Source organism: Saccoglossus kowalevskii, chromosome 21 (assembly GCF_978046115.1).
Source record: "Saccoglossus kowalevskii chromosome 21, keSacKowa6.1, whole genome shotgun sequence".
NCBI classification, from domain to species: domain Eukaryota; kingdom Metazoa; phylum Hemichordata; class Enteropneusta; family Harrimaniidae; genus Saccoglossus; species Saccoglossus kowalevskii.
Window position 1 is genome coordinate 16,980,083 of NC_140661.1, and position 13,728 is coordinate 16,993,810.

General features: G+C 34.3%; 1 protein-coding gene across 1 annotated transcript; it reads right to left on the reverse strand.

Annotated features, from left to right (window-relative positions):
- Positions 1–174: 174 nt before the first annotated feature.
- Positions 175–10,910, reverse strand: LOC144343694 (uncharacterized). Its single transcript, XM_085495050.1, has 11 exons — positions 10,807–10,910; positions 6,339–6,379; positions 5,823–5,888; positions 5,464–5,493; positions 4,924–4,989; positions 3,924–4,001; positions 3,278–3,331; positions 2,436–2,546; positions 1,605–1,709; positions 1,050–1,166; positions 175–258 (listed from the first exon to the last, which is right to left on the reverse strand). The coding sequence occupies exons 2-11, from the start codon at positions 6,375–6,377 to the stop codon at positions 175–177; spliced, it is 750 nt and encodes a 249-aa protein (XP_085351176.1). The 5' UTR covers positions 6,378–6,379; positions 10,807–10,910.
- Between the last annotated feature and the right edge of the window lie 2,818 nt (positions 10,911–13,728).

Sequence of the window (13,728 nt, forward strand, 5' to 3'; positions counted from 1 at the left end):
TGACAAGCATATTAGATATGTAAATAACTTGGAAATACGATAGGTTACTGAATAGTTTGACTGTGTATTGCACAAGTGCATTGTACCGTAATGATACAAGTTTGTAAATAACAAATACGCGTCTCGAAATTTGTAGAGTACTTGCGACACACAAACTATCTATGGTATAAGTCACTAAAAATGTAAAATTTCAATTCTTACCTTTCGCAAATTATGAAATAGTTTACTACTGTCACACTGGTTAGTGGATGAAGAGGGCTGTATAAGAAATAAGTCATTATGTTATGTCACCCTGATCTGTTCAGAGCAGCGACAAATTTACACAAACATCATCCGTGTATGTACTTTCCATGGTCGTCTATAATATATAGTTATAGTTATCTACTGCGAATTTTCGTTAGTGAATATATGTTGTGGCGCTTAGATTTCCGAATATGTTTATAAAGACGAAGATTTTAGATGAGTACAGAATTGCGTTAATGGACGTTTGTTTCTATTATGATCCATGGTTAAATGTATAAATATAGAATAGTTACAAATTAATATTGACTTTCTCGACACACACAGTGCTATTCCATATTTTATATTTGAACAACTCTCTGTATATTTTATAATTCATTCAAATCGATGTTTAATCAAGACGATGTGATATCGATGTGATATCGTAAATATCACTCGTCATCATTGTTCAGGCACCTCATGTTCCTGTACAAAGCTCCAATGAACAATAACTTAGATACGAGTCATCCACCGATCTGATATCAACATAAATGCAGTTTAGTGCAACGCAGCAATAATTGAGCCTTTAAATATCTTATTGTATGCTGAACTGAACAATTTCAAGGACAATTAAGTAACCGCATCGATATATTGCATTCACTCAATTAAGTGATGGAAATAAATGTGTCATCATCTATATCAGCGAGAATAAATCACATTCAAGTGTGTCTGTTTAAGAGTGATCAGTCAATTCACATTTCTTGCAATTGTTAATATAATAACATACATGAAATGATTTATTACAGACATATGACAACCGATGTACTTACATTGTGATATAACGATACTAATTGTCGCTCTGATAAAAACGTTTTTAAATGAAATTTATCATTCTTAAATAGATTTTCAACAGCAGGTATCTTATCTAATACCAAAGCCTCTGCCATCTGTGATCAAAAGAAGGGTAACAACAATAGTTAACACAATAATACAACATGTATCTGCGTGTATACTGTTTCTACTGCAATAGTCCGGCATTCCTAACTACTATATACATCATTATTTGTTACTGTGCTATTCTTGACATTAGTTGTTTAGTGCATAGGAGATCACCTAACATTTTGCAAGAACTGTTGAGACGTGGCAATTTCTTTCGGGGGGGGGGGCAGTAGAGAAAATGGTTAAAATGGTTGTGAGAGAATTGACGTATTAGTCATGTCGGTGTTCAATGAGCATTCATTAACTTATTTACACATTTAAGAAGCAGGCATTTAACATTACTACTTTTTGAAATTATCTGATTCGTGGGTCTAGAAATCAACATTTAGTTTAGGTGTGGGATCAAGACAAGACATATTTTATAATGCCGCAATTTAGTAACTTACTTTGGCATACAAGTGTAACCTTTCGAACTCATGTGGATCAAATGACACAAATGTCAAAGATGTCACATCATTTTCGCTGAGAGACGTCTTCAGCTTTTCCAAAATCTACAACAAGAGTGGTAATCCAACCCAATATATCAACATAGCTCATTAAATTGCATTGATAATCATCAGGAAAAAATGTTGCTTGATACCATATAACACATAGATATACTCTCAATTACATAATATATTTCTAATTAAACTCATTTACTCACAGTATATTAATTTATTAATAGAAAAATAACTATTCATTGATGTCAATGATACACAACCAAGGATTTTAGAATTATATGATATCTTTTGTGTACAAATCTGAATTCTGTTCTCTTTATTATTGAAAGTATATGCACTTACCTCATGTCTCGTCATGTTTATCTTTGCATTGAACTCTTCTTTTAAAAACCGTATTAAACACTTAGCGTCACGCGATAAAATAATTGAATATAGCTATGATGAAAGGCATCACGGTGATTGATAAAATGTAATAAAAACAATTATATCAATTACAGAGTTAACATTAATTTATAAATGAACATTTATTTCTTTGAAAAATGTATGACCAAACATATACCTTCAGTGGGCGAAACAAATAAAAATTGTCAAAGGAAACACATACTCATACCACAATAGTCTTGGAATTGTAATGAAAACTCTGCATAGCACTGAGACACATTTTAGCTTCAGATACAAGTGTGATTTTGTTTCATATCCACCAGTCAATTCAATTCGGGCAATTTTTACCTGTCACAATTCGAATATCCTATATTGTTTTAAATAGTATACACTCACTTTATGATACAATGTTTTTTTGTGCAGCTCCTTCAACTTTTTTTCATCAAACTTGGAATCTAACAATTTTTCAGCATTCTCTGTATCTTTCTTGATTAAGTATTCGTGTAGCTGTGAAAAAAAAATACAGTTATTAAACTCGTTAAATCTTCACATGTGAAGCCGACTTGCTTTGATACAAACTTTATCTGCCAAATTAACAATCCGCCGATATCTAGATGTATGATCTAAACCATTTTATAAATTCTTGTGGAATAGATGGTATTTTATAATCAATACATGTTCTCTTTTATACAAATACTGGTTACAGTAGTAGTTATTGTTCCTATACTATTTGTCTCGTTCGTGCTGCTTGTGGTGAGCCCATGCACCAGAACACCATAATGTGGGAGCTTCTCTGGTTAATAATTGAACATGTGTACACCCTCACAGATGATCGTAGACCATTTTATGCAAAAGGGGCACAAAGTGAAAGTGCTCTTTTTATCTCTAAAAGTTCTGAGTGAGTGACTTGGCTAAATGTGCTCGACAACCAGTGGAGGACTGGACTGACGCAGTTCAAAGAATTATGCATTTACAATATAATTGGCAAGCGGGAATACTTGGTAGTGGATATAAAAATTAAATGAGAAAATTTGTTGGGAGGTTTCAGTAGTTTGTGACATATTGTAACAATTTTTTTAGATATTCAATGTGTACTTATCGACCTCTCTCATTGTTATTGGCCAATTGTTACATAAAAGATCTGCAAATAGGAAAGTGACAAAGTTGTATGCTTTTTTCTTGTGCATAATTGCAGTGCATACAACATATTATAAATATTTACAAACATCTGTACATACCTTATTGAAAAAATATTCCTTCTCTTTTTCCTTTCGACCGGTCTGTTCATTTATCTGGAAAAAAATGAAAAGTGTTTAATAAGCTCACAACCAAAAAAACAAATATCATTCACTAGTTCTCTCGTAAGTGACATTCGTCAATAAAAATGAAATATATATTTGAAATTTGTTTCAATTTTGACAATCATAAATAGATCAATACCTCAAATTTAGCTTAAATGGAATGTTATACTTTACCAACATGATGATACCTGCTGGATGCATCCATTGGAGAGTGGAGACAACTAATACAATTGTATTTTGGTATGTAATAGTGCTTGTTGGCAGATATTAACATAATACTGTTTACTGGAAGGCAATTGTCCACAACGATGACATGCTGGGTCACCATGTGAGTGAATATACAAGTGGTTGTTCATGCGAATTGGACTTGCTGTTTGGAATTTGAAAATGATCTTGATCTGATTGGCACAATTTTACATGAGTTAGTTATTCTGTATCGAACAATTAAAATTATTTTTAAATAAAGCCATGTGTGAGATGAAGAGCAATCAAATATATGTCTGTACCTTAATGCCATAAATACTGGAATATTGTTAGGGATTGTGAATGTGCAGTGAGTATGCATTTATAATGCTTGACTTACATCTATTGTTTCCGGGTACACGCTTTTGCACAGTTCTTCAAAAGTGGTTTTATCTTCTTTTTCCAATTTAGAATATGCCTGTGATTCAAAGCATTATGACAACAACTATCAATGGATTGAATACAATAATTATATATTATTTCCTGAGTGATATTATTCGGTTCGTACCCTAAATCATTGTCGCATGCCCAAGTTGCTGGTTTCTTTAAAGTATTTTGCATCTGTTATTTGATTTCTAAATGAAAATAATTCCATCTACATAAAAGCCGCATTGAAAAGCGAAACAAACTATGCATCTGGAAAAATATTAATGAACAAATCAATAAATGCGATTTTAATGGGAAACAATTTGTAAAATTTTAAAACGATATAAATTGTTAATGCGCCTATTCCTTTAACCAAAATAGCATGTATCTTTTGACCTTGTCTGTCTCTGTCTCTGTCCAGGTCCCTGTCTCTGTCTCGTGTCTAAGTGTGTGTTGGGGGGTGGGGGGTGATTGTGTGTGTAAATAATAGAATGAGTGGGAATACTTAATAAATGAGGCAAGCATACGATTTTATATATACATATAAAGTAAAGAACTTTTAACACCATTGGTAGGATAGTCAAATGCACACAATGTTATGGAACAAGTACTTATATTATTTGAGTCTTTTTTAGTTTGGTTCATCCATAATATGAATTACACGGATATATAATAAATATATGACTTACTAATATGGACAATTTGTAGTGGGTATAAGTTTTAAATGAGAAAATTTGAGTACTGGGTAGGAGATAATAAGTTTCATAGTTTGTTGGATATTGCTGTTAACTATCTTTTAGATGGTTAATGTGTACACGTCGATCTCACTCATTTTCATTGGCGATATGTTACATTATAGCTAAACATCTGCGAATAGGAAAGCGACAATGTCGTAGCATGTTTTTCTTGTACACAAGTGCAGTGGATACAACATATTATAAATATTTACATTGAATATACAATTTATTTCTTACTTTTTTAGAAGGTTTTATTGGCTTTTCATCAGACTGTTCATTTGAATTACCTGCTTCACCATTTTCCTGTAAGAATCATTAACATTGTTTAATAAAATGAAAACCAATAAATTAAATATGATTCTCTAAAAGTGAAATTCGTTAACACAAATGAAAATTATATACTTGAATTTTGTTTTTCATTTTGACAATCATAAATAGATCAACTTTTTTAAATTTACCTTAAATGGGATGTTCCACTTTACCTACATGTTGATTGATGATACCTTTTGGATGCGTCCACGGAAAAGTGGAGACATCCAATAAATTGTATTTTGAGGATGTAGTAGTGTTTGTTGGCACACGTTAACATAATATTGTTTACGGATGGAAAGATGTCCTAGTGTGTGTGTGGGGGGGGGGTGAGTCTGTGTGTAAATAATAAAATGAGTAACAATACTTAATTAATGATGCAAACATACGCTTTCATTTATACTCTTTACTTTTAACACCATTGGTAGGATAGTCAAATGCACACAATGTTCCGAAACAAGTACTTACATTATTTGAGTCTTTTTTAGCTTGGTTCATCTATAATATGAATTACACGGATATATAATAAATATATGATTTACTAACATGGTCAATTTGTAGTGCGTATAAGTCTTAAATGTGAAAATTTGAGTATTTGGTGGGAGATAATAAGTTTCATAGTTTGTTGGATATTGCTGTTAATTATCTTTTAGATGGTTAATGTGTACACGTCGATCTCACTCATTTTCATTGGCGATATGTTACATTATAGCTAATCATCTGCGAATAGGAAAGCGACAATGTCGTAGCATGTTTTTCTTGTACACAAGTGCAGTGGATACAACATATTATAAATATTTACATTGAATATACAATTAATTTCTTACTTTTTTAGAAGGTTCTATTGGCTTTTCATCAGACTGTTCATTTGAATTACCCGCTTCACCATTTTCCTGTGATAATCATTAACAGTGTTTAATAAAATGAAAACCAATAAATTAAATATGATTCTCTAAAAGTGAAATTCGTTAACACAAATGATAATTATATATTTGAATTTTGTTTTTCATTTTGACAATCATAAATAGATCAACTTTTTAAATTTACCTTCAATGGGATGTTCTACTTTACCTACATGATGATGATTCGATGCGTCCATCGAAAAGTGGAGATAAATTGTATTTGGGGATGTAGTAGTGTTTCTTGGCACATGTTAACATAATATTGTTTACTGGATGGAAAGATGTCCTAGTGTGTGGGGGTGGTCAGTGTGTGTGTAAATAATAAAATGTGTAGCAATACTTAATTAATGGTGTAAACACACGCTTTTACATATACTATTTCTTTTTAACAACATTGGTAGAATAGTCAAATGCACACAATGTTATGGATCAAGTACTTACATCATTTGATTTTTGTTCAGGTGGATTCGATTTTCCCATATCTATAATATGATTTACAAGTTTATGTAAACTATACGACTTACTAATATGAACAATTCATACGATATAACTTAAATATTAAAATAATATTGAGACGTTATTGTGAACTCGGTTGTAATATAATATCATATCATCTACTAAGACTCCGAATCACGAACGGTATTCTAATCGTTTCAAGTGAAATCACTACAATCTACAGTAAAAACAAAATGTGAATGGATAAGTAAACCCTGCTCAACAGAAATTCTGTTGGCAAAAACGGAATTGTTTCAATTATGACTCACGGCAAAATACTACTAGATTGACAGAGCCCTTTCAAAGCACGTCCACAAGCGACGTAAGTGAGCCCTGTAGGTTATCATACATCTATTCCATAATTAATGAAGTCACATTGTTGCCATTAACGTGTGTCATATGTTTAGCTAAAACTTTGTAGTGTAAAAAGTCTGAATCTGACCCGCTGTCAATGCCCGCTAAAAAAGTTGCGATGGGGCTTATGTTGATACAGTGTAACAATGTAACTTAGCCAAAATAAAAAGCATTCCCTTTGCACACTGCCATTACTAGACTGGTAGGAGGTTTTTTGGCTGTTGCCATGGAAAATTAGACCAGGATTCTTTTTTTTCCAGATTTACCACACTACACTACAGTAGTGGTGTGAAAGAAATCAGTAAAGCCAAAAAAAATCACAGTGGAGTTAAAAGCCGTTTGTCATAAAAAGTTGCCTTAAATTTGAGGTCAAATTTCTTGATATCAAAAAACGAATACTAAGTTTTGGCCCATTCTCAAGCTGTATACAATGAGCCATGGCAACAATCGGCCAGGATTTATTCCCACATTTTACCACCTAAGTAGAGTAAAGGTATGACCTGCCTGCCAAGTTTGAACGAAATCAGCCGAACCCTAAAAAATCATAAAAGAGTTAGTACGTAAAGACACAGACACGCGAAGATTATTTTAAGGACTATCCTAGCAGAGCAAATCGCTAACAAAATCGTCCCTTGCTACGATACGTCGCAACATATCAGTCCCACTGATAATAAAACAAGCAGTAGGCTGGTGGGCTATTCGCTCCTCTTAAATGACAAACAACATGTTTTCGACCGTTGCTATGGTAGGACATGAACGTATGAGCTAGTGTCAGTTTGAAACTAAAACTGGAGCCAGTATACAAAGTTCGCAAAGAGCATTCAGTCTCCAGAGGTCACTTCACTTAATTACTAGCACGCATTTTTCTGTCATAATTATTATTTCCGACTGTATTATGCAGCAATTACGGTTCATTCAAAGTTGCGTCGGAACTCATGTTGATACAAAGTCGGCGCATGTCGTCAAATTTCTCGCCAGTGAAAAAAAGATATAAAAATATAAATAAATTTGGGCCCTCACGCAAACTGAATAGAATGATCTATTTCCGAGATTTTTAATCCAACATTTGTAACAAGAGATACATGTGGTGCGAAGGTATTCAAAATTCCGTTTTTTGTCTGTTTGCCATTGTTACGTTTGAGTTTATTTTATGTATTTATTATTTGTGTAATTTGTAGTTGGGGTTTTATTGAAACGTCATATTGTCCTCGGTCGCTTTATGTTGTGTTCTTTTGTCAATTTATCCCTATTTTGCATATTTATTTGTACTGAGTTAGGGAGTCTGCTTTGGTATAAAAGCCTTTTGTTTTACGTTGACGAGAAGACTGCAATTAGACGGTAAACTGATAGCAAGGAGACTCCAAATAGACGGTAAACTGATAGCACTATAATTTTTACCAGTATCACTGACTGGTTTATCAGTTTATTAGGAAATGGGGATTGTTCTTGAACATTGTTAGCCCTCCGGTCTGGTTTGTGTTTTCGTTCCGGTGACGTTTTGGAAGAAGCTGCAAGAAGTCCACGTGTGAGCTGAAATTTGGTACGCTTCGACGGAGATGAAGGAATGCAGATTGACACCACCTGGGAGTCGTGACAAAAGTTCGAAGACGACGGAGTGACAGGCCAGCACAGAACGAACTCTTTGATTTGATTGTTAATTTTGACTGTTTGTTCTTTTTGCCGTTGTTAAACGGAAGTCTATATTGGTTGTATGTTACTGCTAGCATTTTTGTTTGAGGTGTGGTGTAGCACACAAAGTTATGTGACATTTGAATAGGGCATTGAAAATATACTACCGTTCTATCTTGCACACTGCTTGCGTTCGGGCGTTTTATTTGTTATACGAGTCGAGTACTAGAGTCTGAACGTAATGCCATAGTAAATTTAACCAGGATTTTACCACCCAACTAGAGTGTTGGTATGAAAGAAATAGGTCATGCCAAAAACAAAATCACAGGGGAGTTAAAAGCAGTCTGTCGTGAAAAGTTGCCTTACGTGTGAGATATAAAAACAAAACAAATACAAAGTTTTGGCACACTCTAAAGCTGTATACAATGAGCTTTTATATCCGTGATTTTGATTCCAAGCTTTGTTGTAGGAATTCAGTTTGTTTGGTTGTTGCCATGGCAACGATCGGCCATGATTTCTTCCCACATTTCACCACATAACTATAGTAAAGTTGTGACCTGCCTGCCAAGTTTGAACGAAAGCAGCCCAACCAAAAAATCACAAAAGAGTTAATACACACAGACACACACAGATGATTTTAAGAACAATTTTAGCGGAGCAAATCGCTAACAAAATCGTCCCTTGCCATGATACGTCGCAACATATCCGTCCCACTTACAATAAAACAAGCAGTAGGCTGTTGGGTTATTCGCTACTCTTAAAAGATAAAAAAAACATGTTTACGGCTGTTGCTATAGTAGGATATGAACGTATGAGCTAGCGTCAGTTTAAAAATAAAATTGTGTCCCGTATACAAAGTTTAATTGCAAAAAGCTTTCAGTCTTCAGAAGTCACTTCACTTTATTACTAGCACGTATTTTCAGTCATAATTATTATTTCCGACTGTGATTGTAATATGCAGCAATTGATTCAAAGTTGCGTCTAGATTTATACAATGTCCGGGCATGTCGTCAAATTTCTCGCCAGTGAGAAAAGATATATAAATATAAACAAAATTTGGGCCCACACGCAAACTCAATAAAATGATCTATTCCCGAGATTTTGAGTCCAACTAGAGTGTTGGTATGAAAAAAATCGGTCATGCCAAAAACGAAATCACAGGAGTTAAAAGCCGCCTGTCGTTAAAAGTTGCCTTAAGTCGGGTGTCAAATTTTGCACCAATGAAAAAAGATGTCAAAAAACAAATACTAAGTTTTGGCACACTCTCAAGCTGTATACAATGAGCTTTTATATCCGTGATGTTGATTCCAAGCTTTGTTGTAGGAATTCAGTTTGTTTGGTTGTTGCCATGGCAACGATCGGCCATGATTTCTTCCCACATTTCACCACATAACTATAGTAAAGATGTGACCTGCCTGCCAAGTTTGAACGAAATCAGCCCAACCAAAAAAATCACAAACGAGTTAATACGTAAAGACACAGACACACACAGATTATTTTAAGGGCAATCCTAGCGGAGCAAATCGCCAACAAAATCGTCCCTTGCTAGCATACGTCGCAAAATATCAGTCCCACTGATTATAAAACAAGCAGTAGCCTGGTGGGCTATTCGCTCACCTTAAAAGACAAACAACATGTTTTCGACCGTTGCTATGGTAAGACATGAACGTATGAGCTAGTGTCAGTTTAAAACTAAAACTGGAGCCCGTATAGGTTCGCAAAGACCATTCAGTCTTCAGAAGTCACTTCACTATATTACTAGCACGTATTTTTCTGTCATAATTATTATTTCCGACTGTAATTGTATTATCCAGCAATTGCGGTTCATTCAAAGTTGCGTCTAGACTTACGTTGATACAATGTCGGAGCATGTCGCCAAATTTCTCGCCAGTGAAAAAAGATATATCAATATAAACAAATTTCCAAGATTTTGTAAAATGAGATACATGTGGTGCGAAAGTATTAAAAATTCAGTTTTTTTGGTTATTGCCATTGAGATAGTGTGAACTGCCTGCCACATTTGAAGGAAATCGACTCAACCAAAAAAAAATACAGAAGAGTTATAAGCCGTTCATGGTAAAAAGCTAATTTCTCGTCAGTAAAAAAGGATATCAAAAAAAGGAAATCAAACGCACACACACAAGTTATTTTAAGGACAGTCTTAGCGGTGTGGATCGCATGTGTAACATCATGCACATTAAAATGCAAAACATTATAAACCTAAACCACATCAGAGTTAACACAAATAATCTGCATGAGGAAAGTCGCACAGTTTCAGTTTTACAAAACAAACACTATTTAAATTCATGTCATTTCGAAGATCCAGTTATAGTCTTTTTCATTCATTGTCGTTTGCTATAACAGATTGTTTCTAATGGAACGCACTCATTCTAATGAAACGGACTCGTTCCATAAGTAATGTTCATCTTACCTTACAAATATACTTTTTCGTCAAGCAGTTAGAACTGAGCTGCTGCTGCTGCTAGGTCGTAATTGAAATGTTTCGTGCAAACTATGCTGATAAATACAAGACTGGTACCAATAAATCTTGTAACAACTACAGTGAATATACAATAAAACTATATATAATATATATTTTCATGTTGAAACACATCTTTTTAGTAGGGGCTACCTAGTGGTACTCGACATACCATGCACCATCATGTAAGATCACTGTACCTGAATAGGTGTCTTTGTTTTCGAATTTGAATTTTCCTCTAGAAATAGCTGTTCTGACATGTTTTGTCCTTCCTTTATTCTACAGGTCAATGGAATCAAATATCAAAAACAGTGAGCCAAATTTCAGATTCGTGCTTTTAGCAATAATGTGTGTTGTTGGGACAAAATAAGCTTAGTGGTCAAATTGAATCTATCAAGCAAGTACGTGTTACATTTAAATAATAGCACATGTTTGTGAGGGTAATATCACGATTTGTTGCCTGCCCAGGGGATGGTGGTCATGACCAACAGCTCGGGGACAGACAACAAATAATGATATTGCCCGAATGACCATGTGTTATTTATTTTATCACATCGAGCAGACATCCACCATGCACAACAATTTATCTAACCATACACCGCTCACACCCATTCTGAATTGAAAAATTAATTGAGAAATTCACAAACGCAAGTTATTTAACCACATGCCAGATAGACATGTCAGAGTGCCGTAGAAGTGTTTGTAATTACCTTGACATCATTGGACATTGATGCAAAGCATTTTGTTTTTCAGAGAAGATTCAAATGTTATTTATGCATTATACATCATGTATTCAAAATGACTGATTTTGTTTTAATTAATGCTGTTCCAGGGCAATATCTCTCAATATGGACGTCATAGGGGCTACCTAGTGGTACTCGACAATACCACCACAAGATGTGCTCAGTGTTCTAATTGTAACCTTTCAAACACATACTCGTTTTCACGCGCTATTAAAACCCATACTTCTCGAAAAATCAGAATGTTTCTCTTTCAGCAAGCTTCAACCAATAGAAATGGCTTGTGACGTAATCACATACCAAATAATGGCAGTTTGAATATTAATCACCAAGGTATGTCTATGGTTATAATTGTTTCTCACGCAAACCTACTTATGCTGGAATACCACCAATGATGAAAAGATATGTAAAAATGGAAAAATTAGGTTAATATACTTGAACATTGGCCAAGCCATTGTTCCTGTTTCAGCTGGCACCGATGTCACCTTGTATCAGATACAGTTATGTACACTCATTGTTCTATCGGTCATTATATCAAATATTTGACTTTGAGACACAGTTAATACACTGACAAGGTCAATAATCTCATCCTCCCCGTTTTCGTGTTTTACTGATTTGTATGTTTCTGATCATTCAAATAGTTGAAACACTAATCACCAAAGTATGTTTATGGTTATACTTGTTTCTCAGGCAATTCTTCTCGTGCTAGGAATACCATCCACGATAAAAAGCTATTCAAAAAAATAGAAAAAAAAAATAATGTTAATATAATAGAACTTTGGCCAGACCGTTGTTCCTATTTCAACCGGCGCCAATGTCACCACGTGTCAGATATAGTTATGTCCACTTGTTGTGCTATCGGCCATAATGTCAAAAATTACATTTTAAGACACATTCAATACATTAAGAAGGTCAATATCTCGTCCTCCGCATTCTTGTGTTTTAAAAACTGAAATCTAAATTTCAGCTGAATGCGAATAGCAGTTCTGTTGCTGGTAATGTGAACGCTGAGAATCAATCAACATCTTCAGTGATTGCTTCAGTTGCAGTCGTGTAAACTGTATGGTTAAGGATTAACAAATTAGTCGTGCATAGTGTAGGTTGCTCCATCGAGTCTCCCAGTAAACAAATTGGATTATCACTCTTGAAATAGTTGTTTGACAGTTTGTCTTTCCTATAATATTTTAAAAGCCAATAGAATCAAATATCAAAACAGTATGCACAATTTCAGGTTTGTGAGATTAGCGACAATAGGGGTTGCTGAGACAAAAAGTGCATATTGGTCTAATTTTAATCTTTCAAATAAATATTTGTTTTCACACGTTATAAAAATCTGTACTGCGCGAACCACCAGAATTTCTGTTCTGTTTCAGCGAGTGAGATCTCCCTACTCATGTGATGACCATACACAGTAAATTTCACACTATTCACACAGTGTTCACAAACGTCTGGGTCAGTATTGTCATATCGCTGTTTATCTGGTGATTTACTGATTTTATTTTTGTTGACGTTGCTATGTATAGTATCCATGTTAATATACTTGAACATTGGCCAGGCCATTGTTCCTGTTTCAGCCGGCGGCGATGTCACCATGTATCAGATACAGTTATGTCCACTCATTGTTATATCGGTCATTATGTCAAATATTTAACCTTGAGACACATTTAATACACTGACAAGGTCAATAATCTCATCCTCCCAGTCTTCGTGTTTTACTGATTTTTATGTTTCTGATCATTAAAATAATTTCAGTTGGAACAATAATCACCAAGGTATGTCTATGGTTATACTTGTTTCCCAGGCAATCCTACACGTGCTAGAAATACAACTCACGATGAAAAGATATGAATAACATAAGAAAATAATAACGTTAATACACTTGAACACTGGCCAGGCCATTGTTTCTGTTACAGTCGGCCCCGATGTCACCACGTTTCATATATAGTTATGTGCACTCGTTGTGCTATCGACCATAATGTCAGAAATTACATTTTAAGACACAGTTAACACCTTAACAAGATCAATAATCTAGTCCTCCCTGTTCTCGTATTTTACTGATCTCAATCATTTTTTTAGATTAAATCTCAAATAGTTCTCATATTCCTAAGCTCTCTAAAAATAACTAGCCGATAGT